Source organism: Pantherophis guttatus, chromosome 4, assembly GCF_059756535.1.
Source record: "Pantherophis guttatus breed Tessera chromosome 4, ASM5975653v1, whole genome shotgun sequence".
Classification (NCBI taxonomy): domain Eukaryota; kingdom Metazoa; phylum Chordata; class Lepidosauria; order Squamata; family Colubridae; genus Pantherophis; species Pantherophis guttatus.
In genome coordinates, this window is record NC_142066.1 from 156,994,095 (window position 1) to 157,017,486 (window position 23,392).

Consider the following 23,392-nt stretch of genomic DNA (forward strand, 5'->3'; position numbering starts at 1 on the left):
GTATGTATGTATATATATTTGGCATCTTTTATTCTATCTTGCAAAAAACGTGATCCCGACAGAGCCGCTTCGAGCGGCTCTCTCCAGCCTACAACTTTCTCATGCAATAAACTACAAGAACCATAAGGCCTCGCGCTTGCTTGGCTGAGCACTCTGGAACTTGTAGTCCATGAGCCTTGCAAAAGGGGTGAACCGGCCCACTTACTCACGTGACGCTCCTCCCAGCTGGACTTTGCCCAGGTCCGAAGGGCCGGTACGGAGGGATTCTCGGTGCACCCCGTTTTTCCAAGCGGCCCCAGAGGTATGGAGGGTGCAAACTTGCGCGTTTCCCTGGGACGCCTCCAAACGTTGCTTTGACTCTGCGATTGCGAGTTTGCAAAGTTTGCAAGAAGTTTGCTGAATGCAGGTTCTGCAACAGACCGCCCCCAAGCTGGCAAATCAGAAATCAGCTTTGGAAATATAATAATGATGCATTCATTCATATATATGTATATATATATATATATGCATCTCTATTTCCTTATTTATAATTTTATTATATAACATAATACGTAATATATATTGTATATAATATATATATATATATATGTATGTATGTATGTATGTATATATATATATATATATATATATATATTTGTCTTCTTAAGTTTTCGCGGGTGTGTATATGCAAAAAATTAAAATCTCGGGTGTTTTCCCGCGTCATGTTAAATAAGTTAGTTAAAATGTTTAAAATTCTTATTAAAATCCAGAATTTTAAACATTTTAACTAACTTATTTAACATGATGCGGGAAAACACCCGAGATTTTAATTTTTTGCATATATATATAATATAATACAACAGAAACAGTGGGAGGGTGGCAAAGTCTTTGGGAAAACAGTCATTTTTTTCCAATCTCGGCTTCCTTGCAGAGGAATTCTGGGACATGTTAATTCACACATGCTGGCTGGGGAATTCTGGGATTTGAAGTCCACATTTACTGGCTGGGGAATTCTGGGTGGGGAAAATCCACTTGTTTTTGTTGGGGAATTGTGGGGGCTGAAGTTTGTAGTTTTAATAAAGAGGAATTCTGGGAGTTGAAATTCACACCGGCTCCTTGGGGAATTCTGGGAGTTGAAGTCTACAGGACTTTGGATCCCTCTCAACCTGGTCAACACCGCAAGGTTGTTATGAGGAAAGGAAAAAAAAGAACCACTGTGGGATAAATCGGCCAAATTTATTTAATTATTTTAATTTTTAATCATTGTTGTGTCCTGTGTTTTTAAATTGGCTGTACACTGCCCTGAGTCCTTCGGGAGAAGGGCGGTATAGAAATAAAATTATTATTATTATTATTATTATTATTATTATTATTATTATTATTATTATTATTATTTAAATCTAACACCAACGTTTTGCTCCGCAGATATTGAGCTGGTGATATCTTCCATTCAGAAATCTGATCACCTGTGGCTGTAGGTAACTCAGCTGGGATTCTGACATTTGGCCCTCCCTCGCAGGGAGGTTGTGAAACGTTATGGAAATAACGCAGTATTAATAACATGTTAAAATAGTGCGGATGAATAAATAAGAATTGTTAAACTGTGATAAAAAAACCTGTTGGTTTTGCATTTTCGTTGCCTCGTTTAAAATACAAGTATTGTCCTCGTCTTACAACAGTTTGCTTAGTGACCGTTCAAAGTTACGACGACAGCGCAGCAGAAAGGAATTGCGACTGGGTTTTTTTCACAGTTACGACCATTGCAGCCTCCGCGTGGACACGCGATCAACATTCACACGGTTGCCAACTGACTCACATTTATGACGGTTGCTTTGTCCTGCGATCGTATTATGTGACCTTCTGGCAAGCAAAGTCAATGGGGAAGCCAGATTCGCTTAACAACCATGTGACTCACTTAACAAGTGCAGTGATTCACTTAACAATGGGGCAAGAAAGGTTGTAAAATGGGGCAAAACTCACTTAACAACTATCTCAGCAGTGGAAATTTTGAGCTCAATTGCAGTCATAAGTCGAGGACTATTTGAAATTTAAATTAAAACAGAGAGTCCTTTGTTAGAGAGGCTCTACTGAAGGAAATTCAATGTTTTTTTGGCCGGGGTCCCCGTCTGACCTCATTTTTCTCCTCTGATCCTCACCTCCCCACCAGGGTTCGATTACCGAACATGGGCATTGGACGGTATCTGGTGCTTTTTCTGCCAACCGCAATGGCATTTGCAGTATACACGTAGACCTCGACTTACGACTTGCAAAACAAGGAAGTTGTTAAGTGCATCACGCTCGATTTCACGATCATTGCCATCATTCAGTGAATCGGTCGTTAAGTGAATCCGGCTTCCCCATTGACTTTGCATGTCGAAAGCCGGCAGGTAGGGTCACAAGTGGTGATCCGGGGATGCGACAACCGTTGTAAAAACGTGCCTTTTCCAAGTGTACAAATTTTGATCGTGTGACTGCGGGAACGGCTCAACGGTCATAAGTGCGAGAACTGGCCATAGGGCCCTTTTAACTGGAAAACGACGGAAGTAACTCTTTTTCAGTGCCACTCTGAGTTGAAACGGTCACTGAATGAGTGGCTGTAAGTCGAGGATTACCCAAAATGCACTTTGCTTGTTTGGGGACATGTCACCACATGCCACAACCCCCACTTTTTTTACTTGGACCCCTTAGAAATTTCCCAAGGTCTCCAAAAGGCCATGTGGGGTTGAAAAGGGGGTTGGACTAGATCAGGGGTCCCCAATCCTGGCCTGTGGCTCATGCAAACCCAGACGGGCCACACGAGCCCCCCCACCCACCCATCCGCCAAACCAGAAAGTTTGGGGGACCGCTGGACTAGATGACCTCTAGGGTCACCTCCCATCTCTGGGTTGTTGGGATTCGCTCCTCGGTCCCTTTCAGCAGCTCCTCGAACCCGGCGCGTCCTGCTTCCGTGATTCCCGACTTCCATCTTCGTTTCTTTGCAGAGCATGTGGGAAGGACGCCGCGTGGAGGAACTGCCCACTCCGGCCTTCACGGTGGATCTCGACGTAGCCACGAGGAATGCGCAGCACATGCGGGAGCGTTGCGAAGCTCTGGGGGTGGCCCTGAGGCCCCACATGAAGACCCACAAGACGCTGTGAGTGGGAGGCGGGGGTGGCATTCACTTACCTTCGCTACCTGTTCACAGAGCATCAAAAACGGGACGTGATGACATCCGAGCAGGTGGGCGGAGCCTCCCTCAGCCGCCGCTACGGATTCGCCTGAACCGGATAGAACTAGCTCAATAGTACCACTGGTAGGAGGTCTCTCATCAGCGATGCGCAGCTTGGCTCGCTTGCAGGGGGATCTTCCCTGGGCGATATTCAGACGCATGAACAGCCTCTCTGCAAACATCCCTCCCTTCTAGCACTGATGATGTTCCTTAGTTGGGTCATGAGACGTCTGCAAGAAAACCCCCCAGCTCAGAAGTCACCAGGGCCCCCCACACTCATCCTCCTTTCTTTGCATCCCTTGCAGGGAAGGTGGGTGCCTCATGACGGGGGGCTCCCTGAGGGGAATCGTGGTCTCCACGCTGGCCGAGGCCCGCCACTTTGCCGACGGCGGCTTCGATGACATCCTCTATGCCTACCCGCTACCCTTCGACAAGGTGGGAGATTGTGCGTCCTTGGCCGAGAAACTGGACGCCTTCCAGGTGATGGTGGACAGTCCAGAGGCCTTGGACCGCCTGAAAGGGAGGCCTCTGCGAACTGGACAGCCCTGGAAAGTCTGGCTGAAGATTGATTGCGACAACGGACGAGGTACGTGCTCTCCCGTGGGCCGTACAGGTAGTCCTCGACTTACGACCGCAATAGGGGCCGGGACTTTTGTCGCTAAGAGAGACAGTTGCTAATTGAGCTGTGCCCAATTTTAGAAACTATGGCCGTTAAGTGAATCACATGGTTGTTAAGCAAATGTGGCTCCTCCCATTGACTTTGCTGATCAGAAGCCAGCCGAGAAGGTCGCAAATAGCGATCATGTGATCCCATCACGGATGCTACAACCGACATAAGTTCATGCCAGTTGCCAGTGTTGATCAGATGACCAAAGGGTGATCACATGCAAAGGTCATAAGTATGAGGACTCATCATAAGTCACTTTTTTCAATGAGGTCATTAGTTGAAATGGTCATTAAGTGAATGGTTGTAAATTGAGGACTATCTGTGTCCCCTCAGCCTCCTCTTCCTCCTTTCTGCTAGACGCGACTCCCAAATCTTCCAGCGGGGTCTAGAAAACAAACCAGGGGAAAATAAAAGACATAGAACGGGTAAAAACCCAGAAATTTAGGCAATTCAGTCAGTCCTCAACTTACGACTGCAATTGAGTCCAAAATTTTCTATTGCTGCGCAGGACCATTGTTAAGTGAATTTTACCCCCTTTTATCATCTTTTGGGTTACATGGTTAAGCAAACCACTGCGGTTGTTAAATGGATCATGCGGTCGTTAAGTAAATCTGACTTCCTCCTCAACTTCCCTTGTCGCAAAGGGTAATCACATGATTCCCAGGGAACTGCGACCGTCATAAGTACGAGTCAGTTGCCTGTATCGGTCGTAAGTGTGAAAAACAGTCACAAGTCAGTTTTCTCAGTGCCGTTGCAACTTCGAACAGTCACTAAAAAAGTCTTAAGACCGACTTTGAAAAGGATTCTGGGAATTGAAGTCCACCCATTTTTAAACCTGGGAAACTGAATCAGCACATAAGTGTAGAAATCTGATAAACAAACAAACAAACACATAAATAAGGAGCAAGTCCATATTGAGGAAGCTTATGCTTTCTCCCTCTTCCTTCTCAAGCTGAGCCCCTCCGTCTCCCCAAGTCTCCCCTTATAATCAACAGAGTAACGAGTTCGAATTTACCGGATTCCTTGCAGGACAGAGTGCTAGTTATACACCAGACTTGTTTTAAGGCCCTGATTGCAGTCGCCTGCTTGCAATCTCTCTTGCTTTCCCATCTTAAGAAATTCTAAGATAGACTGCTCCCTAGACTGGAGGTTTTGTTTGCCCAAACCCAAGTTTTTAGGTTTCTCAAAAGAGCTCAGGCACTTGAGGTTGATCCTTTAATTCCCTCCAGTCAGATGGGAACCCGTGACGGTGTGTTTTTCCTGAGGGCGCCAGGTTGCAAAAGAGAATGGGCATCGCTAACATTACAGGGGGAACCTCGACTTATAACAACAGTTCATTTAAGGACTGAAGTTAACAACAGGGTGGGAAAAAGGGGTTTATGACCGTTTCTCACACTTACGACCATTGCAGCATCCCCGTGGTCGCGTGACCAAAATTCGGATGCTTGGCAACGGACTCATACTTACGACGGTGATCCGCTTTTATGACCTTCCGGCATGCAAAGTCATTGAGGAAGCCAAGATTCGTGTTAACAACTGTGTGACTAACTTTACAGCGGCAGGGATTCGCTTAACAACCGTGGCCAGAAAGGTTGTAACAGAAAGGGGCAAAACTCACTTGAGAAATGTCTCGCTTTTGCAACGGAAATTTTGGGCTCCATGGTGGTCGTAAGGCGAGGACTATTGGGAATTTGACCCCTTATTCTGCTTTCTTGCAGCTGGGGTGAAACCCTCGGAGCCCGCCGCCTTGCAGCTGGCCAAGGCCATCTCCGAAGGCGCGACGGAGCTGGCGGGCATCTACGCCCATTGCGGCAACTCGTACGGGTGCCACGGCCTGTCGGAGATCCAGTCGGTTGCCCAGAGAACCACGGAGTTTACTCTGAAGTTTATGGAGCAGTAAGTCTTTATTCCCTTATTTGTTTCTTTATATCCCTGGTTTATTATTTTATAAATAACTCAAGATGGCAAACACACTTTCCTCTTCCTGTTTTCCTCATAACAACCCTGTGAGGTGGACTGGGCAGAAGGAAAAGGGTCTGTCCAAAGGGACTAGAACTCACCGTCTCCCGGGGATTGGCCCAAAATCCCCCAGCCGGATTTCCTGTTTAAGACAAGACTAGAACTCACTGCAGGATTATAACTCATGCCCAGTTTTCATCTCCTCCCCGTTGTGTGTCTTTGGGCTGCAACATTTTTGTCCCTTTTTTTTGTTTTGTTCCTGCATTACAGCTAGTCCTCAACTTATGACCACAGTGGAGCCCAAAATTTCCGTGGCTAAGCGAGACATTTGCGAAGTGGCCCCATTGAATGATCTTTCTTGCCACTGTTGTTGAGCTAAGTCGCTAAGTGAAACTGGCTTCCCCTTTGACTTTGCTCGTTGCAAAAGGGGACCTCGGGACACTGCGACCGTCATAGATATGAGCCATGCCTCTGAACTTTCATCACGTGACCATGCACGATGCTGCAACGGTCATTAAGTATGCAAAATGGTCATAAGTCAATTTTTCAGTGCCGTTGCCAACTTTGAACGGTCACTAAACGAACTTTTGTAAGTCAAGGACTACCTGTATCTATTGTTTTGGGAAAAATGCATGTCTCTTGACCGCCCTTCCCCCACTCCCAAAAGTTCCCCCCCCCCCCCTTAATTTGCCTTAGCCAGCTAAACATCCTTTGCGAAGGTCTGGTCAGGATGCCCAATTCCGGTTAAAAGGCTGTAAAAGCTAATCTTTGTTTATTACCCGGTATAAATGTTTGAACTGAATTGGGGAAGGGGGGGGGAAGATGTTTATTTGCAGGATTTTTCCATATACTCCCCCCTTCGCCCCCCAGCCCACCCCCCCCAAGTCCTTCCCAGGAATTCAGGTGAACTGAAGCCCCTTTGAAGTTGCCTCTTCAAAGGTCCAGCTATGTCCAGGTGGCCTTTAGCGGCGATTGTCCTCCCCTCCCCCGCATTTTCAGGGTCCCCCTCCTCCTCCCACTGGGCTCAGACAAAACTAGGGGGCATTTGAACCCTATAGAGAAAAAAAAAGGGGGGGGGGGAGAGGCTTTAAAGCCAGACTGTAAAGGGAAATGGGAAGGAAAGTTTTGCAGATCCTGGCAATGAATCCAAAAGCGAAGCCCCTTCAAAAAATAGGTGAGGAGGGGGCTTTCTCAGCTTTTTTCCCCCTTCAAAACAAGGAGAGAATAAGGTGGCCTGTTTGGATGCCTTGAGATCCTCCAGCCCAGCCCTGTGAACTGGGAGGGAGGGAGGAAGGAAGGGAGGAAACGGAAAGAAGGAGAGAAAGACAGAAGGAGGAGGAGAGAAGGAGGAATGGCAGAAGGAAAGAGAGAGGAGGAGGGGAAGAAAGAAAGGGGGAGAGAAGGGAGGGAAGAAATGAATGAACGAAGGAAGGAAGGAAGGAAGGAAAGGAAGGAAGGAAGGGAAAGGAAAGGAAGGAAGGAAGGGAAGGGAGGAAGGAAGGAAGGAAGGAAAGGAAGGAAGGGAGGAAGGAAGGGAAAGGAAAGGAAGGAAGGGAAGGGAGGAAGGAAGGAAGGAAGGAAAGGAAGGAAGGAAGGGAAGGGAGGAAGGAAGGAAGGAAGGGAAAGGAAGGAAGAAAGGAAGGGAAGGGAGGAAGGAAGGAAGGAAGGGGAAGGAAGGGAAGGGAGGAAGGAAGGAAGGGAAGGAAGGAAGGGAAAGGAAAGGAAGGAAGGAAGGGAAGGGAGGAAGGAAGGAAGGAAGGAAAGGAAGGAAGGAAGGGAAGGGAGGAAGGAAGGGAAAGGAAAGGAAGGAAGGGAAGGGAGGAAGGAAGGAAGGAAAGGAAGGAAGGAAGGGAAGGGAGGAAGGAAGGAAGGAAAGAAAAGAAAGAAAGAAAGAAAGAAAGAAAGAAAGAGAAGGAAGGAAGGAAGGAAGGAAGGAAGGAAGGAAGGAAGGGTCTCTCTCTACGGCTGTGATGCAGTGGGCCATTCCTCACATCACTTCTCTCCCACGATCCACATTCTCAAGGTTGAAACGGAAGCAGGTTTTCTGCAACTGGGAATCTGTGTCCGATGTTTCCGGGGCAGACGCTTCCCTCCGGGGCGAATCTACAGCTTGGGACATAAGCTAAATGAACAGTCGTAAGTCGAGGACTGGTTATAGAAACTGATAAAGTCAGTGTAGCTTTGAACGGCCGTTAAATGAGCGGTCGTAAATCAGGAAGCACCATCTTGATTCCCTCTCGCAGGCTCCGGGAAGCCGGGGTGCCCTGTCCGAAATCCAGCATCGGCTCCACGCCCTCCTGCAGCCACCCGGTGCCCGCCATGGGCAAGCTCAGCGAAGTTCACCCAGGAAATTATATTTTTTACGGTAAGTGGAAGGAAAGCAACCGAGGTTAGCCCTTCTTGGCTCCTCCACCCCCCCCCAACCCCCCACCCCATTGTACCAGCTTCTTCCTGAAACGAGCCGGGCCGTCTTGGGGACCTCAAGGGGTCCCACAATGCCCAGTGATGCCCCTCAAGGTGACAGATCTTCCCCTCTAGATGCCCTCTCTTACCCTCTTGTGTGGACTGGCCATTATTTTATAATTTTATTTTACTTTATATTTTTTGTGTCGTGTTTTTTATTTTTTATTTTGTTATTTTGTTTTATATTACTTTATATTTTATGTCATTTGTTTATATTTTATTTATTTATTTATTTATTTTCATTTTTAATTTTTTTATTGTTTTATTTTTTTTTATTTTTTTTAATACAGTTTTTATTGATTTTTTTTACACAAATAAAATATAATAACGATTCTGTTTAACATCGGATTCGCAGTGTTTGTACATATATACATGAATAAGTGTCTGGTGTCATTTGTACTATACATTTCTAATTGATTTCTGCACCTTTTATTTATTCCTTAATTCTATCATCTATCCATTTGTACCATCTTCCCCACACAGTATCATAGTCAGAATTTTCATCATCATTTATCTCGTGAGTTAATTTACTTATCTCTGCACACTCTAATATTTTGTTAATTATAAGGTCATCTGGTGGTAGGTCTTTCTTTTTCCAGTATTGAGCGTATGCTAGTCTGGCAGCTGTAGTTATATGTATTAGGAGGTGGACCTTTTCCTTTCCGTACCCTTTCTTTACCATCCCAGGAGAAATATTTCTGGATTCAGATCAATGTCTTCTTTAAGTATGTCTTTCAACCATCTCCAAATTTTACTCCAGTACTTTTTTGCTTCGGGGCATGTCCACCATGTATGAAAGAAGGTGCCATGACCATGGCCACATTTCCAACAATTTGGCTGCGCATTGGGGAACATCTTTGCTAGTCTTGCAGGTGCCAAATGCCACCTATGAAGCATTTTGTAGTGATTTTCCTTATATGTGGCTGCTCTAGTTAATTTATAATTTTTATTCCAGGCTTCTTCCCATTCATTAAAGTTCAAACTGTGTCCAATATTTTTCTCCCATGCTCTCAATTGGTTTCTAATTATATCCTCGTCTCTGTCTTCCTCTAATAAATAGTTATACAGCTTGGCCAACGCTTTTTTCCCTGGTCCCATCAAAATTTTGTCTAATCCCTTATATTCTAATTCTAGGCCATACTCTTCTTTATCTTTCTGGTATCTTGATTTTATTTGCAGATAAGTCCACCAATCTAAGATTATACCTTGATCTCTCAGGGCTTCATTTGATTTAATATTTCCCCCTCCATCGACAATATCTTTGTATCTGCACAATTTCTCCATTCCCCACCTGTTGGGGTAAATCATTGCCTCTGCCGTGGAAAGCCAGTTTGGGACTTTTGAATAGTATCTCTGCCTAATTCCCACCCACGTTTGTATTAGGGAGTCTCTAATTTTATGCCTGTGGAAGTAGGTTTTCTTTTTATTGTCTTTTTATTTTTATTCCATTTTTATATTGTTTTTTATTTTTTATTTTTTTTTATTATTTTATTTTTATTTATTTTTTATTTTTTTATATTTTTATTCATTTTTTATTTTTTATTTTCTTTTATCTTTTATTTTTATTATTATTCTTTTTATCCCTTTTATTTTTAAAAATCAAGGTGGCAAATACCTCCAACACTCCTTCCTCTTCCTCCTCCTCGTTTTCCCACAACGATCCTGCGAGGTGGGCTGAGCTGAAAGGGAGAGAAAGGGACTGAGGGCTTTCATGCCCTAAAATGGGACTAGAACTCCCCGTCTCCCACTTTCTAGCCTGGTGCCTTAACCGCCAGTCCAAACCGGCTCCCTCGGCCGACTCGGCAGGCATTTCCAGGCTAAGCAGATGCAGGTGTTCAGCCTAACGCCTTCCATGTGTCGGCTCCCCTGCCTCGGGCCTTCTCCCACAGAGGGACCAGGGGAGGAGAGAGGCAGCGCCAGAAGAACGAGGGCGGAGGGGGGGGAATGACAGTGAAGAGCCTGCTGGGGTATTTTTTAAAGCCAAAATGGCCGTTTGGGGGCTTCCCAGCTCATCTCTACTGAATCTCTTTCCTACAGTATAAAATATGAAATATATAAAATTATAGAGGTATCTACTGTAGATAATGCATGGAGAAATGGAGAGAGAGAGAGAGGGAGAGAAGGATTGGATGGATGGATGGATGGATGGATATGGAGAGAGAGAGAGAGAGAGAGAGATAAGGGTGGATGGAGGGACGGAGGGAGGGATGGATTTGGAGAGAATGGGGAAGAGAGAAGTATTGGATGGATAGGTGGGTGGGTGGGTGGATGGATGGATGGATAGTGAGAGAGAGAGAGAGAAATATGGAGGGAGTGAGGGAGAGAGAGATAACAGTAGATGGATGGATGGAGAGGGAGAGGGAGAGAGAGAGAACAATGGAGGGACGGAGGGACGGAGGGAGGGATGGATATGGAGAGAGTGGGGGGGAGAGAAGTATTGGATGGATGGATGGATGGATAGAGAGAGAAAGAGAGAGAGAGAGAGAGAGATGGAGGGAGTGAGGGAGAGAGAGATAACAATGGAGGGAGGGAGGGACGGATTAAGGGATGTATATATATATATATAGAGAGAGAGAGAGATTATTTATTTATTTATTTATTCATTTATTTCCTTTTAAACTCCTTTAAATTTTATATGTGTTAGTTTTTATTTTTGGCTATGCACCGCCCTGAGTCCTTCGGGAGAAGGGCGGTATAAAAATTAATTAAATAAATAAATAAATAAATAAATAAATAAATAAATAAATAAATAAATAAATGTGGATGGATGGATGGATATGGAGAGAGAGAGAAGGATTGGATAGATAGAGGGAGGGAGGGAGGGAGAGATAACAGTGGATGGATGGATGGAATGGATGGAGAGGGAGAGAGACAGAACGATGGAGGGATGGAGAGATGGATGGACAGATGGAGGGATGGATATGGAGAGAGAGGGGGAGAACAGATATGGAGGGAGGGAGGGAGGGATAGATAGATAGATAGATAGATAGATAGATAGATAGATAGATAGATAGATGGTATACAGAGAGACATCAAAAATTATATAAAATTATATAGATACATAGATAGGCAAAGATGAATAGATAATAGAATATAACTACATAAAATAATATACAAACGTAAAATATCCTATGCAAATTACATTCCCACTTAAAATATATTTAAATGCATTTATCTTCAAAATATATTCACATGCACATAAAATACATTTATGCGTAAAATATGGAGACGTGAAATAATAAATTTCTTCTATTCCCTTGAGAGCAAGAAACAATGTAAATTTATTCCCCAAACAACCTTCTTGCCAGGTAGCCTCATATAAGCGAGAAGGAGGGCCTGCTCCAAATTCATCCCTTGAGCTCTGCGTTCAAGGGGGAGGGGGATCATTTAAACCCAGGTCCTCCTGCTTCTCACCCCCTTTCCCCTCCTTTTATGAGTGAGAGTCATGTTTCGCAGTTTAGCAACTTGAAGATGGGTGGACTTCAACTCCCAGAATTCCCCAGCCAGCTTAGCTGGGAGCTGAAGTCCAACCATTAGGCTAGGGAATTCTGGGAATTGAAGTTCACAAAAATGTTGAGAATCACTTGGGCTTGCATTGCTGTTCTTGCTACCTGTTTTGCTATCTTCCTGCCCCTCCGCAACAACCACCCTGCGAAGTAGGCCGGTTGAAAGACCACGAGTATCCCAACGGATTTCCTTCCCTTCTAGATCTTCAGCAGATGATGATTGGCTCCTGCCAGCTTGAGGACGTGGCCGTGCGAGTCTGGACGCGAGTAATCGGTCACTACCCACACCGCAACCAGTTATTGGTGGACTGCGGATGGACCGGACTGAGCCTTCACAGCCTGGGTCACCTGCCGACCGGCTTCGCCCTGGTGGACGGTCACCCAGACCTCAAGTAACAGAGCTATAATTCCCAGGCACCTTGTTCTTCCTTCCCAGCCCTCCCTGCTTCGCACCCGAGTCGGTCATCTTATCAAGATATCTGTTCATCGGTCTCTTTATCCATCCATCTCCCAGATCTCTCTCTCTGTCTGTCTATCTATCCACAGGTAGTCCTCGACCTTATGACCACAGTTGAGCTCAAAATTTATGTCGCTAAGCGAGATAGTCATTCAGTGAGTTTAGTTCCATTTTAATGATCTTTCTTGCCACGGTTGTTAAGTGAATCTGGCTTCCCCATTGATTTTGGTCGTCAGACGGTCGCAAAAGGGGATCACGGGACCCCCGGGGCACTACGACCGTCGTAAATGTGAACCAGTTGCCAAGCGTCTGAATTTTGATCACGGGATCACAGGGAAATGCTGCAACGGTCGTAAGTGTGAAAAATGGTCAAAAGTCACTTTTTCAGTGCCGTTGTAACTTTGAACGGTCACTAAGTGAATGGTTGTAAGTCGAGGATTACCTTATTCAGTTATCTGCTTCAATATTTATTTGTTTGTCATTTGTATTCATTTATCTATTACCTATCATATTTTCTATCATTTCTATCTTTTATTATCATTTGTCTATTAACTATCTATCATCCATCCATATATCCATTTATACCCTGTTTCCCCAAAATAAGACATCCGCTGATAATAAGCCCAATCAGGCTTTTGAGCGCATGCACTAAAATAACCTCCACCCTGAAAATAAGCCCTCCCCGAAAATATTTCAGTATGTGCAGCCAGTCCCCGCCACTTCCTCTGGTTTCCTCCAAGCGCCCCAAAATAATAAGACCTCTCTGAAAATAAGGCCAAGCGCTTATTTTGGAGTTCAAAAAAATAGAAGACAGGGTCTTATTTTGGGGAAACATGGTATCTATCCATCCATCCATCCATCCATCCATCCATCCATCATTATATCTATCTATCTGTCATCTCTCCATCCATCTATCATTTACTGTATATCTATCCATCCATCCATATCTATCTATCTATCTTATCTATCACTTATCATCTATCCATCGATCCATCTATATCTATCCATCCATCTATTATCTATATCTATCTATCCATCCATCCATCCATCATCTATATCTATCTATCATCTATCCATCCATCTATCATCTACTGTATATCCATCCATCCATCCATATCTATCTATCTCTTATCATCTATTCATCTATCCATCATCTATATCTATATCTATCCATCCATCCATCCATCCATCATCTATATCCATCCATCCATCCATCATTATATCTATCTATCTGTCATCTCTCCATCCATCTATCATTTACTGTATATCTATCCATCCATCCATATCTATCTATCTATCTTATCTATCACTTATCATCTATCCATCGATCCATCTATATCTATCCATCCATCTATTATCTATATCTATCTATCCATCCATCCATCCATCACCTATATCTATCTATCATCTATCCATCCATCTATCATCTACTGTATATCCATCCATCCATCCATATCTATCTATCTCTTATCATCTATTCATCTATCCATCATCTATATCTATATCCATCCATCCATCCATCCATCATCTATATCTATCCATCCATCCATCCATCCATCTCTATCTATCTATCTATCTATCTATCTATCTATCTATCTATCTATCTATCATGGGGGTCGGGCTAGATGACCTCTAAGATCCCTTCCAACCCTAGGACTCTACCAAAGGGCAAGTCTTCAGAAAAAGACATTTGGCTTCTGATCTTCTTTTGCAGATTGCTGGCGATGACCCAGGAGCACGGAAAAATCGAACCCATGACCGGGAAACTGGATTTTGCCAAGTTCCCTTTGGGTAGCCTCTTGGCTCTGATTCCTTATCATGTAAGTCTGGCTTGGACCTAGAAACGGACTGCCCCACCCTTGCTGGTTTGCTGCTGGTCTAACTGCTCCCGAAATGTCATTCACACAATCCATTTAACCTGGATTCTGAATCATCCGTTTTTTCCGCTTTGAAGAATGCCCAGAACCCTAAATTAACCAACCTGGCAGCGTTCCCATGACATTCGGCCACAAAACAACTCTAATCCAGGTTAACCCCAAGCAGAGTTTTTTTTTTTCCAGGTTGTATGAATGCATCTGCTGGGCAGATTATTATTATTATTTTTTGACCCTGGGAAGTGTGTTTGCAGCTAGCCATGTTTCTGATTGTCTCATTTCTCTCTCTCTCTCTTTGCACCTTGGGGGCACCCCAAACAAACGGCAGGCGTGTGCCACAGCCGCGATGCACCCCGTCTTCTTCGTCCATAGCGGGGACCGTGTCGTGGAGACGTGGAAGCCAGTGCGAGGCTGGTAAAAAGACAAGACGAAGAAGATCCGCAGATCTTGGCCTGTGTTATCATTTGAGGGTCCTTTGGTGATTGGTTCCCACAATCGCTTGAACTTTCTGGGTGGCGTGGGAATCTCCGGTTTCAACTTCACAAGGTCTGAATTGGCAATGTAGCTGTAGGTAAAGTCCATTCCAAGTCAAGCCAGGAGTCCATTGGTTGCTGAACCGTCCAATTCCTATCAAGCCACGAATGGTGGCTTATAAAGGCATGACCAACTTAAGTCGGTGAAACAATTCTGTTTATGAAAAGAGAGATCCCCCCCCCAGAAATACAGATTGTCCTCAACATACGACTATTGTTTAACCATTGTTAAGTCAGTTTTGCTCCATTTTACAACATTTTTTGCCACCACTGTTGTTAAGCGAATCCCTACGGTTGTTAAGTGAATCACACAGTCGTAAAGTGAATCTGGCTTCTCCATTGACTTTGCTTGTCAGAAGGTCACAAAAGGTGATCTCGTGACCTCCCCCCCTTTCAGGACACTGAGACCATCATAAATATGAAGCAGTTGGCAATGGTCTGCGACGGTCATTAAGTGTGAAAAATGGTCAAAAGTCACCGTTTTCAGTGGCATTGTGACTTCGAACAGTCACCAAATGAATGATTGTAAGTGGATGTATCAATGGCATTTTTGTTCTTTTTTTAAATGTGTGCAAAGCCCTTGAGGAAGGAGGAAGGAGCTCTTTTCACATCAGGCAGGGGATTAGGGGTAGGGTAGTCCCCCCTTGAGATGTAGACTAGGTAGATGGACCCAGGCCTGATCCCACAGTGTCTAAACCTAGTTTAAATCTTTGCAGTTTTCAGAACCATCTAACTGGCATTCATGTTCCCGGGTGTCACATGGGGACACCCTGCAAATTGGAAGTTAAGGCAGTCTTCCCTAGTGGGAAGGTGAAAAGCTGCAAAGAGGTGTCCCAAAAAGGGGTGGAGTTTCAGCCATGAGGCCACACCCACCTTCTTGCAGATTTGATACCCCTCCAAGGATCCCTTCTCTTTTGTTGTTGCTGCTGTGACCCCAATATTCAGATTCTGCCCCCAAAGCTGAAGACAATCTCTAAGGACAATTCCCAGCCTCCAAATAGTTTCAATTCCCAGACGTCCATTCTGACTGGGGGATTCTGGGAGTGGAAGTCCTCCCCTCTTAAAGCATAGCTGGCTGGGGGATTCTGGGAGTGGAAGTCTTTCCCTCTTAAAGCATCCTGGCTGGAGGATTCTGGAAGTTGAAGTCTTTCCCTCTTAAAGCATCCTGGCTGGGGGATTCTGGGAGTTGAAGTCTTTCCCTCTTAAAGCATCCTGGCTGGGGGATTCTGGGAGTTGAAGTCTTTCCCTCTTAAAGCATCCTGGCTGGGGGATTCTGGGAGTTGAAGTCCTCCCCTCTTAAAGCATCCTGGCTGGAGGATTCTGGGAGTGGAAGTCTTTCCCTCTTAAAGCATCCTGGCTGGGGGATTCTGGGAGTTGAAGTCTTTTCTTCTTAAAACATCCTGGCTGGGGGATTCTGGGAGTTGAAGTCTTTCCCTCTTAAAGCATCCTGGCTGGGGGATTCTGGGAGTTGAAGTCTTTCCCTCTTAAAGCATCCTGGCTGGAGGATTCTGGGAGTGGAAGTCTTTCCCTCTTAAAGCATCCTGGCTGGGGGATTCTGGGAGTTGAAGTCTTTTCCTCTTAAAACATCCTGGCTGGGGGATTCTGGGAGTGGAAGTCTTTCCCTCTTAAAGCATCCTGGCTGGAGGATTCTGGAAGTTGAAGTCTTTCCCTCTTAAAGCATCCTGGCTGGGGGATTCTGGGAGTTGAAGTCTTTCCCTCTTAAAGCATCCTGGCTGGGGGATTCTGGGAGTTGAAGTCTTTCCCTCTTAAAGCATCCTGGCTGGGGGATTCTGGGAGTTGAAGTCCTCCCCTCTTAAAGCATCCTGGCTGGAGGATTCTGGGAGTGGAAGTCTTTCCCTCTTAAAGCATCCTGGCTGGGGGATTCTGGGAGTTGAAGTCTTTTCTTCTTAAAACATCCTGGCTGGGGGATTCTGGGAGTTGAAGTCTTTCCCTCTTAAAGCATCCTGGCTGGAGGATTCTGGGAGTGGAAGTCTTTCCCTCTTAAAGCATCCTGGCTGGGGGATTCTGGGAGTTGAAGTCTTTTCCTCTTAAAACATCCTGGCTGGGGGATTCTGGGAGTGGAAGTCTTTCCCTCTTAAAACATCCTGGCTGGGGGATTCTGGGAGTTGAAGTCTTTTCCTCTTAAAACATCCTGGCTGGGGGATTCTGGGAGTTGAAGTCTTTCCCTCTTAAAGCATCCTGGCTGGAGGATTCTGGGAGTGGAAGTCTTTCCCTCTTAAAGCATCCTGGCTGGGGGATTCTGGGAGTTGAAGTCTTTTCCTCTTAAAACATCCTGGCTGGGGGATTCTGGGAGTTGAAGTCTTTCCCTCTTAAAGCATCCTGGCTGGAGGATTCTGGGAGTGGAAGTCTTTCCCTCTTAAAGCATCCTGGCTGGGGGATTCTGGGAGTTGAAGTCTTTCCCTCTTAAAGCATCCTGGCTGGGGGATTCTGGGAGTGGAAGTCTTTCCCTCTTAAAGCATCCTGGCTGGGGGATTCTGGGAGTGGAAGTCTTTTCCTCTTAAAACATCCTGGCTGGGGGATTCTGGGAGTTGAAGTCTTTCCCTCTTAAAGCATCCTGGCTGGAGGATTCTGGGAGTTGAAGTCTTTCCCTCTTAAAGCATCCTGGCTGGGGGATTCTGGGAGTTGAAGTCTTTTCCTCTTAAAACATCCTGGCTGGGGGATTCTGGGAGTGGAAGTCTTTCCCTCTTAAAACATCCTGGCTGGGGGATTCTGGGAGTTGAAGTCTTTTCCTCTTAAAACATCCTGGCTGGGGGATTCTGGGAGTTGAAGTCTTTCCCTCTTAAAGCATCCTGGCTGGAGGATTCTGGGAGTGGAAGTCTTTCCCTCTTAAAGCATCCTGGCTGGGGGATTCTGGGAGTTGAAGTCTTTTCCTCTTAAAACATCCTGGCTGGAGGATTCTGGGAGTGGAAGTCTTTCCCTCTTAAAGCATCCTGGCTGGGGGATTCTGGGAGTTGAAGTCTTTTCCTCTTAAAACATCCTGGCTGGGGGATTCTGGGAGTTGAAGTCTTTCCCTCTTAAAGCATCCTGGCTGGAGGATTCTGGGAGTGGAAGTCTTTCCCTCTTAAAGCATCCTGGCTGGGGGATTCTGGGAGTGGAAGTCTTTCCCTCTTAAAGCATCCTGGCTGGGGGATTCTGGCAGTTAAAGCCCTTCCCTCTTAAAGCATCCTGGCTGGGGGATTCTGGGAGTGGAAGTCTTTCCCTCTTAAAGCATCCTGGCTGGAGGATTCTGGGAGTGGAAGTCTTTCCCTCTTAAAGCATCCTGGCTGGGGGATTCTGGGAGTTGAAGTCTTTTCCTCTTAAAACATCCTGGCTGGGGGATTCTGGGAGTTGAAGTCTTTCCCTCTTAAAGCATCCTGGCTGGGGGATTCTGGGAGTTGAAGTCTTTCCCTCTTAAAGCATCCTGGCTGGGGGATTCTGGGAGTTGAAGTCTTTTCCTCTTAAAGCATCCTGGCTGGGGGATTCTGGGAGTTGAAGTCTTTCCCTCTTAAAGCATCCTGGCTGGAGGATTCTGGGAGTGGAAGTCTTTCCCTCTTAAAGCATCCTGGCTGGGGGATTCTGGGAGTTGAAGTCTTTTCCTCTTAAAACATCCTGGCTGGGGGATTCTGGGAGTGGAAGTCTTTCCCTCTTAAAGCATCCTGGCTGGGGGATTCTGGGAGTTGAAGTCTTTCCCTCTTAAAGCATCCTGGCTGGGGGATTCTGGGAGTGGAAGTCTTTTCCTCTTAAAACATCCTGGCTGGGGGATTCTGGGAGTTGAAGTTTTTCCCTCTTAAAGCATCCTGGCTGGGGGATTCTGGGAGTTGAAGTCTTTTCTTCTTAAAACATCCTGGCTGGGGGATTCTGGGAGTTGAAGTTTTTCCCTCTTAAAGCATCCCTGCTGGGGGATTCTGGAATTCAAAGTCCACTCACCTTAACATTTATGATGTTGACAAACGCTCCGCCTTGTCCTTCACCACAAATTTATATTTTTCGACGCACAGAATCAAATTCAATCTTGCATACAATTCCCAATAGCTCTAGGCCATTGGTCTTTCCGTGTTAAACCAGGTTCCAGCCAGGGAAGAATCAGGAGAAAAGAAACCAAGAACTAAGGAGAAATTTCCTAATAGCGAGAACAATTAATCAGTGGAACAACTTGTCTCCAGAAGGGCTGTGAATGCTCCCTCATTGGAGGTTTTCAAGAAGAGATTGGACAGCCATTTGTCACGGATAGAATAAAGATTCTTGCTTGAGGAGTGGGTTGGACTAGATGACCTCTAGGGTCCCTTTCCAACTCTGTTATTCTGTTATAAGCAGAATCAATTGCATTCTCTCTCCCATGCACCTTCCCAGTCTGTTAGTCCACATTAAGGAGAAAGGAAGCCCGGATGGGTGGATCAATTCTTGGTGCCTGGAGCCATCTGAGGACTTCAAAAGAGGACCTCATAAAATTCAATGGCCTTTTCTCGGTGGGGGGAACCGATGGCACCTTCCTCCCACCTCTCTGATCTTCCCCAACGACCCCTTTGAAGTGGCCCTTTGTGCTCCTCCTTTGCATCCTGCAGAGAAAAAGCACACAACCCTGCGAATTGTCAAATCGGGCAGGTACAAACTGCCAAATGAGAGAGGCTAGCTGTAAAAAGCCTTTGTAAATTGTCGACAATAAATTGCAAATTCCTGTTTTTTAATCTCCCGAGACTTTCTTGTTTGGGATCAATTCTTTTAATTTCAGGATTCAATATTCTTTTATTCAATGTTTCTGCAACCCCTCTAAGACGACACTGGGCGTCTTACAGGTGATAAAAAGGCGAATCATTAAAGTTATTAAAATTATGCAGATTACAATTTGAAGACTGTACTTCCTTAAAAACGATGCTGCTCTTTTGCAATTTGACCAGTAGCCCTTCTGCCTCTTCGTTTCCTTTCTTGCAAAGTTGCAAGTTCAAGCATGCATGTTTCTGTTTCTTCCTCCTTTGCAGTGTTTTTATTTGACACGACTTTTATTTTGTGGCATTTTATATTATATATATCATAAAATAATATATATATATATTTATTTATACAGAATCTGTTCTGGCGCTTTCCAGCGGGCAAGAGAATGAGGATAAAAAGAATAATAAAATAAGGCAGTCGGATAACAGAAAGCAAGGATTGGGGACAGGTTCTGAGCCAGAGCTGATTTGGAAGCTGGAAACGCCAATCAGAAGCTGACCTGTTTTGTGGTGGGAAGAGAGACCACCAGGAGATCTGAGTGTGGGATAACCGATTTCAAAACAGAAAAAACCCACCCCCCAAAAGGGGATGATAAACCATTTAAGTGTTCCTAAATTTCCCAAGGGTGACAAAAAACTAGTAGAAAACTGGAGATCCATTGAATTGGGATATAAGACCACCTCGGGGGTGGGGGGTGGGGGGGAGCAGTTGGGACCAGTAATTATGACCATTTTTCACACTTATGACCATCATAGCATCCCCAAGGTCATGTGATCAAAATTCAGGTGCTTGGCAACTGACTCATACTTATGACGGTTGCAGTGGTCCGCTTTTGCAATCTTTTAGCAAGCAAAATCAACGAGGAAGCCAGATTCCACTTAATGACCGTGTTACTCACTCAACAACTGCAGGTATTCACTTAACAGCTGTGGCAGGACAGTTTGTAAATTGGAGCAAAACTCACTTAGCAGCTGTCTCGTTTAGCAACAGAAGTTTTGGGCGTCCTTTCTTCCTGTTTTATTCCACTACACAAATGTGATAGTAATATTTAGAAAAACGTGACTTACGACTAGTCCTGGCTCCATTGTGGTTGTAAGTCGAGGACTGGTGATAGGTCTTTAGCGCAGGTGTGAAATGTAAAATTTGTTACTACCGGTTATGTGGGCGTGGCCTGGTGGTGGGGGCTTAATGTGACTGGGTGGGCGTGGCCAACTTTAAAAAAAAAAAACTTTTCAAAGCATTTTTTTTAACCACCTCTTCGGCCAAGAGGTTGCAGAAAAAAATGCTTTTAAAAGCCTCTGACGATCCCAGGTGAGCCGCACGATCGTCAGAGGCTTTTTTTTTTTTTTACTTTTAAAAGCATTTTTTCATCGGAAGAAAAAATGCTTTTAAAAGTAGAAAAAAAAGCCTCTGATGATTGCGCAGCTCAGCTGGGCATGGGGGGGGGTGCAGGGATTTTTGCTACTGATTCTCTGAACCACCCGCTGCCATCGCTACCGGATCGGGCGATCCGGTCCGAACCGGAAGCATCTCACCCCTGCTTTAGCGACACCATCTCAGATCAAAACCTCAGCAAGCAAGTGTTAAAAAAAATAAAACAGCTTTTCAACAAAGTGTGTCCAATTTTTATTTTTTCTTAACAATGACTTCTTTCTGTATAATTATTCCACTACAGGAACTGGGAGAGGTTAGAATAATTTACTATCTGAATTGATTTAAACCTGTGTTGCAGTCTTCCTGTGGTGATCTGATTGCAATCAGATTAGCAGATAGCATTTATTTAAAACAGTTTCACTATTTTGGGGATCTCATGATTTCATATACTTTATGCATTCAAACGGAATGTGATAGCCCTTTCTCCAGCTTACAATTTTTATAAAAAGGCATCAAAGTTTGTAAAGTCATAATTGATGCTTTCAGGAAAAAAAAATCCGGCAGCCCTTTTTCCAGCTAACAATTTTTATAAAAAGGCATCAGAATTTGTAAAATCATAATTGATGCATTCGAAAGGAATGTGGTAGCTCTTTCTTTATAAAAATTTTATATAAAGGCGTATGATTTTCTGAGCTACCGCTTGCTAGCCAAAAAAAAATATATATCAAGAATTTGATAACAATTTTTCAATTTTTTATTTTTAAAGCAAGAGCTTTTGTGAGCTCTGGAATAACATTTGCTCTTCCTCCGTCTCTAAGGAAGATTTCTCTGGTCGGCCCCCTCCCACACACTCCTGCCCGCTTTGTCTCCTGCAAGAGACCGGAAATACATCTCCTGGAATTTGGGGAGGGGGCCAGGAGGGTCCAAAGATTGCAGAGATCAAAGGAGGGAAAAGAAAGGCCTGTGGGTCAATTCTCAAAGCCCCCCTGCTTGGAGAGACCGGACAAGTTTATGTCCTGCACTTCAGGGTCTCAGCCATAACCCAAATAGCTGAAGGGGGTGGGAAAGACCCCTCCTCTCTGGTTTTAATTGCGGAGGCTGGACTGCCCCTGCCTTGGACTCCGAAATCAGGAGCAACTTTGAATTCAGGGATTCTGTTTACAGCTAGTCCTCGAATTAATGGCTGCAATTGAGAGCAGAATTCAGAATTTTGTTAAGTGCCCTAGAATCACTAATATTTATTTATTTATTTATTTATTTATTTATTTATTTATTTATTTATTTATTATATTTCTATACCGCCTTTCTCCCGTAGGACTCAAGGCGGTGTACAGTCAAGAAAAATATAGACACACAAACATCATAAAATTGCAAATTAAAATTATTACTTAGTTTGGTCAATTAAATAAAACCCAGAATTAGATAACGTTTAAAAATATATATATATATAAGTGGGTGTCCCTATAAATTCTCTAAATAAATGGGCTGATTAATATTCTGTAAATAATAATACTTTTATAGAATTTATATTCTATAATATAATTATATTATAGAATTTATATCATTTATATAGAATTATATATGTTTATATATATTATATAGAAAGTAATATAAATAAACTGAGTGAATGAAGTGAATAAAATGAAATTAAATACAGGTAGTCCTCAACTTACAACCGTTCGTTTAGTGACCGTACGAAGTTAAAACGGCACCAGTAGTCAATTTCAAATCCCGGTGCTACCAGTTCGGGTGTGCCTGCTTGCTTTGTGAGCGCGCAGTGCTTCTGTGCATGTGCAGAGGGTTTTAGATGATGAGTGGGCGGAGCCTCTCGCTGCTGCCGCTACAGGTTTGCCCAAACTGGGGTGAACTGAGATCAACCCACCACTGAACAGCACTGAAAAGGTGACCTATGTATGGCTGCTTTTCACACTTAACGACCGTTGCAGCATCCCCATGGTGACGTAATCCAAATTTGGAGCCTTGGCAACTGACTCATATTTATGACAGTCGTGGTGTCCCAGGGTCATGTGATATCCTTTTGTGACCTTCTGGCAGGCAAAGTTAAAGGGGAAGCCAAATTCACTTAACAACCACGTAACTTAACTGAACAACTGCAGCAATTCACTTAACAACCGTGGCAAGAAAGGACGTAAAATGAAGCAAAACTCGCTTAACAAATGCCTTGGGCTCAATTGGGGTTGTAAGTCGAGGACTACCAGTAATAAAATAAAAAAATAGAAAATAAATAATAAAATAAATAATAAATAAAATGATAACGAAATAAAAATAATAATAAAATAAAGTAAAATAAAATAAATAATAAAAAATCTCCATTGGTAAGCAAGTTGATTATTAAGTGGCTTACGCCTGATTTTATGAGCTTTTTTTTTTTTTTGGCCCTGCTGTTAACTGAATCACTCTCGTTGTTAAGTGAATCCGGCGGTTGTTAAGCAAATCTGGCTTCACCCATTGACTTTGCTTGTGGGAAAGTCGCAAATGGCCATCCTGTGACCGCGGGAAAGCTGCAAATGGTGTGACAGTTGTGTTACTCACTGAGCAACCACAGTGATTCGCTTAACAACGGTGGCAAGAGAGGTCGTAAAATGGGGCAAAACCCAGGTGACAACTATCTCTCGCGGCAACAGAAGTTTCGGGCTTCGTC

At 44.3% G+C, this 23,392-nt stretch overlaps 1 protein-coding gene and 1 long non-coding RNA gene across 3 annotated transcripts in view; one reads left to right on the top strand and one right to left on the bottom strand.

Moving 5' to 3' along the window:
• Positions 1-279, bottom strand: part of LOC148114398 (uncharacterized) — a 19,019-nt gene extending 18,740 nt beyond the window's left edge. The window contains exon 1 of the long non-coding RNA XR_015734146.1: positions 206-279. This is a non-coding gene — a long non-coding RNA (uncharacterized LOC148114398). The remainder of the gene's footprint in view (positions 1-205) is intronic.
• On the top strand, positions 185-15,193 carry LOC117659775 (D-serine dehydratase-like). 2 transcript variants are annotated; one of them, XM_087893165.1, is made up of 9 exons: positions 185-301; positions 1,405-1,453; positions 2,961-3,112; positions 3,493-3,773; positions 5,573-5,750; positions 8,057-8,178; positions 11,985-12,174; positions 13,954-14,059; positions 14,442-15,193. In XM_087893165.1, exons 3-9 carry the CDS (start codon positions 2,964-2,966, stop codon positions 14,529-14,531), a joined length of 1,116 nt encoding a protein of 371 aa, XP_087749291.1. In that variant the 5' UTR covers positions 185-301; positions 1,405-1,453; positions 2,961-2,963; the 3' UTR covers positions 14,532-15,193. The 2 variants fall into 2 exon arrangements, with proteins under 2 accessions (XP_087749291.1, XP_087749292.1); XM_087893166.1 differs by having other exon boundaries at positions 213-301; positions 1,405-1,457.
• The last annotated feature ends 8,199 nt before the right edge of the window (positions 15,194-23,392 follow it).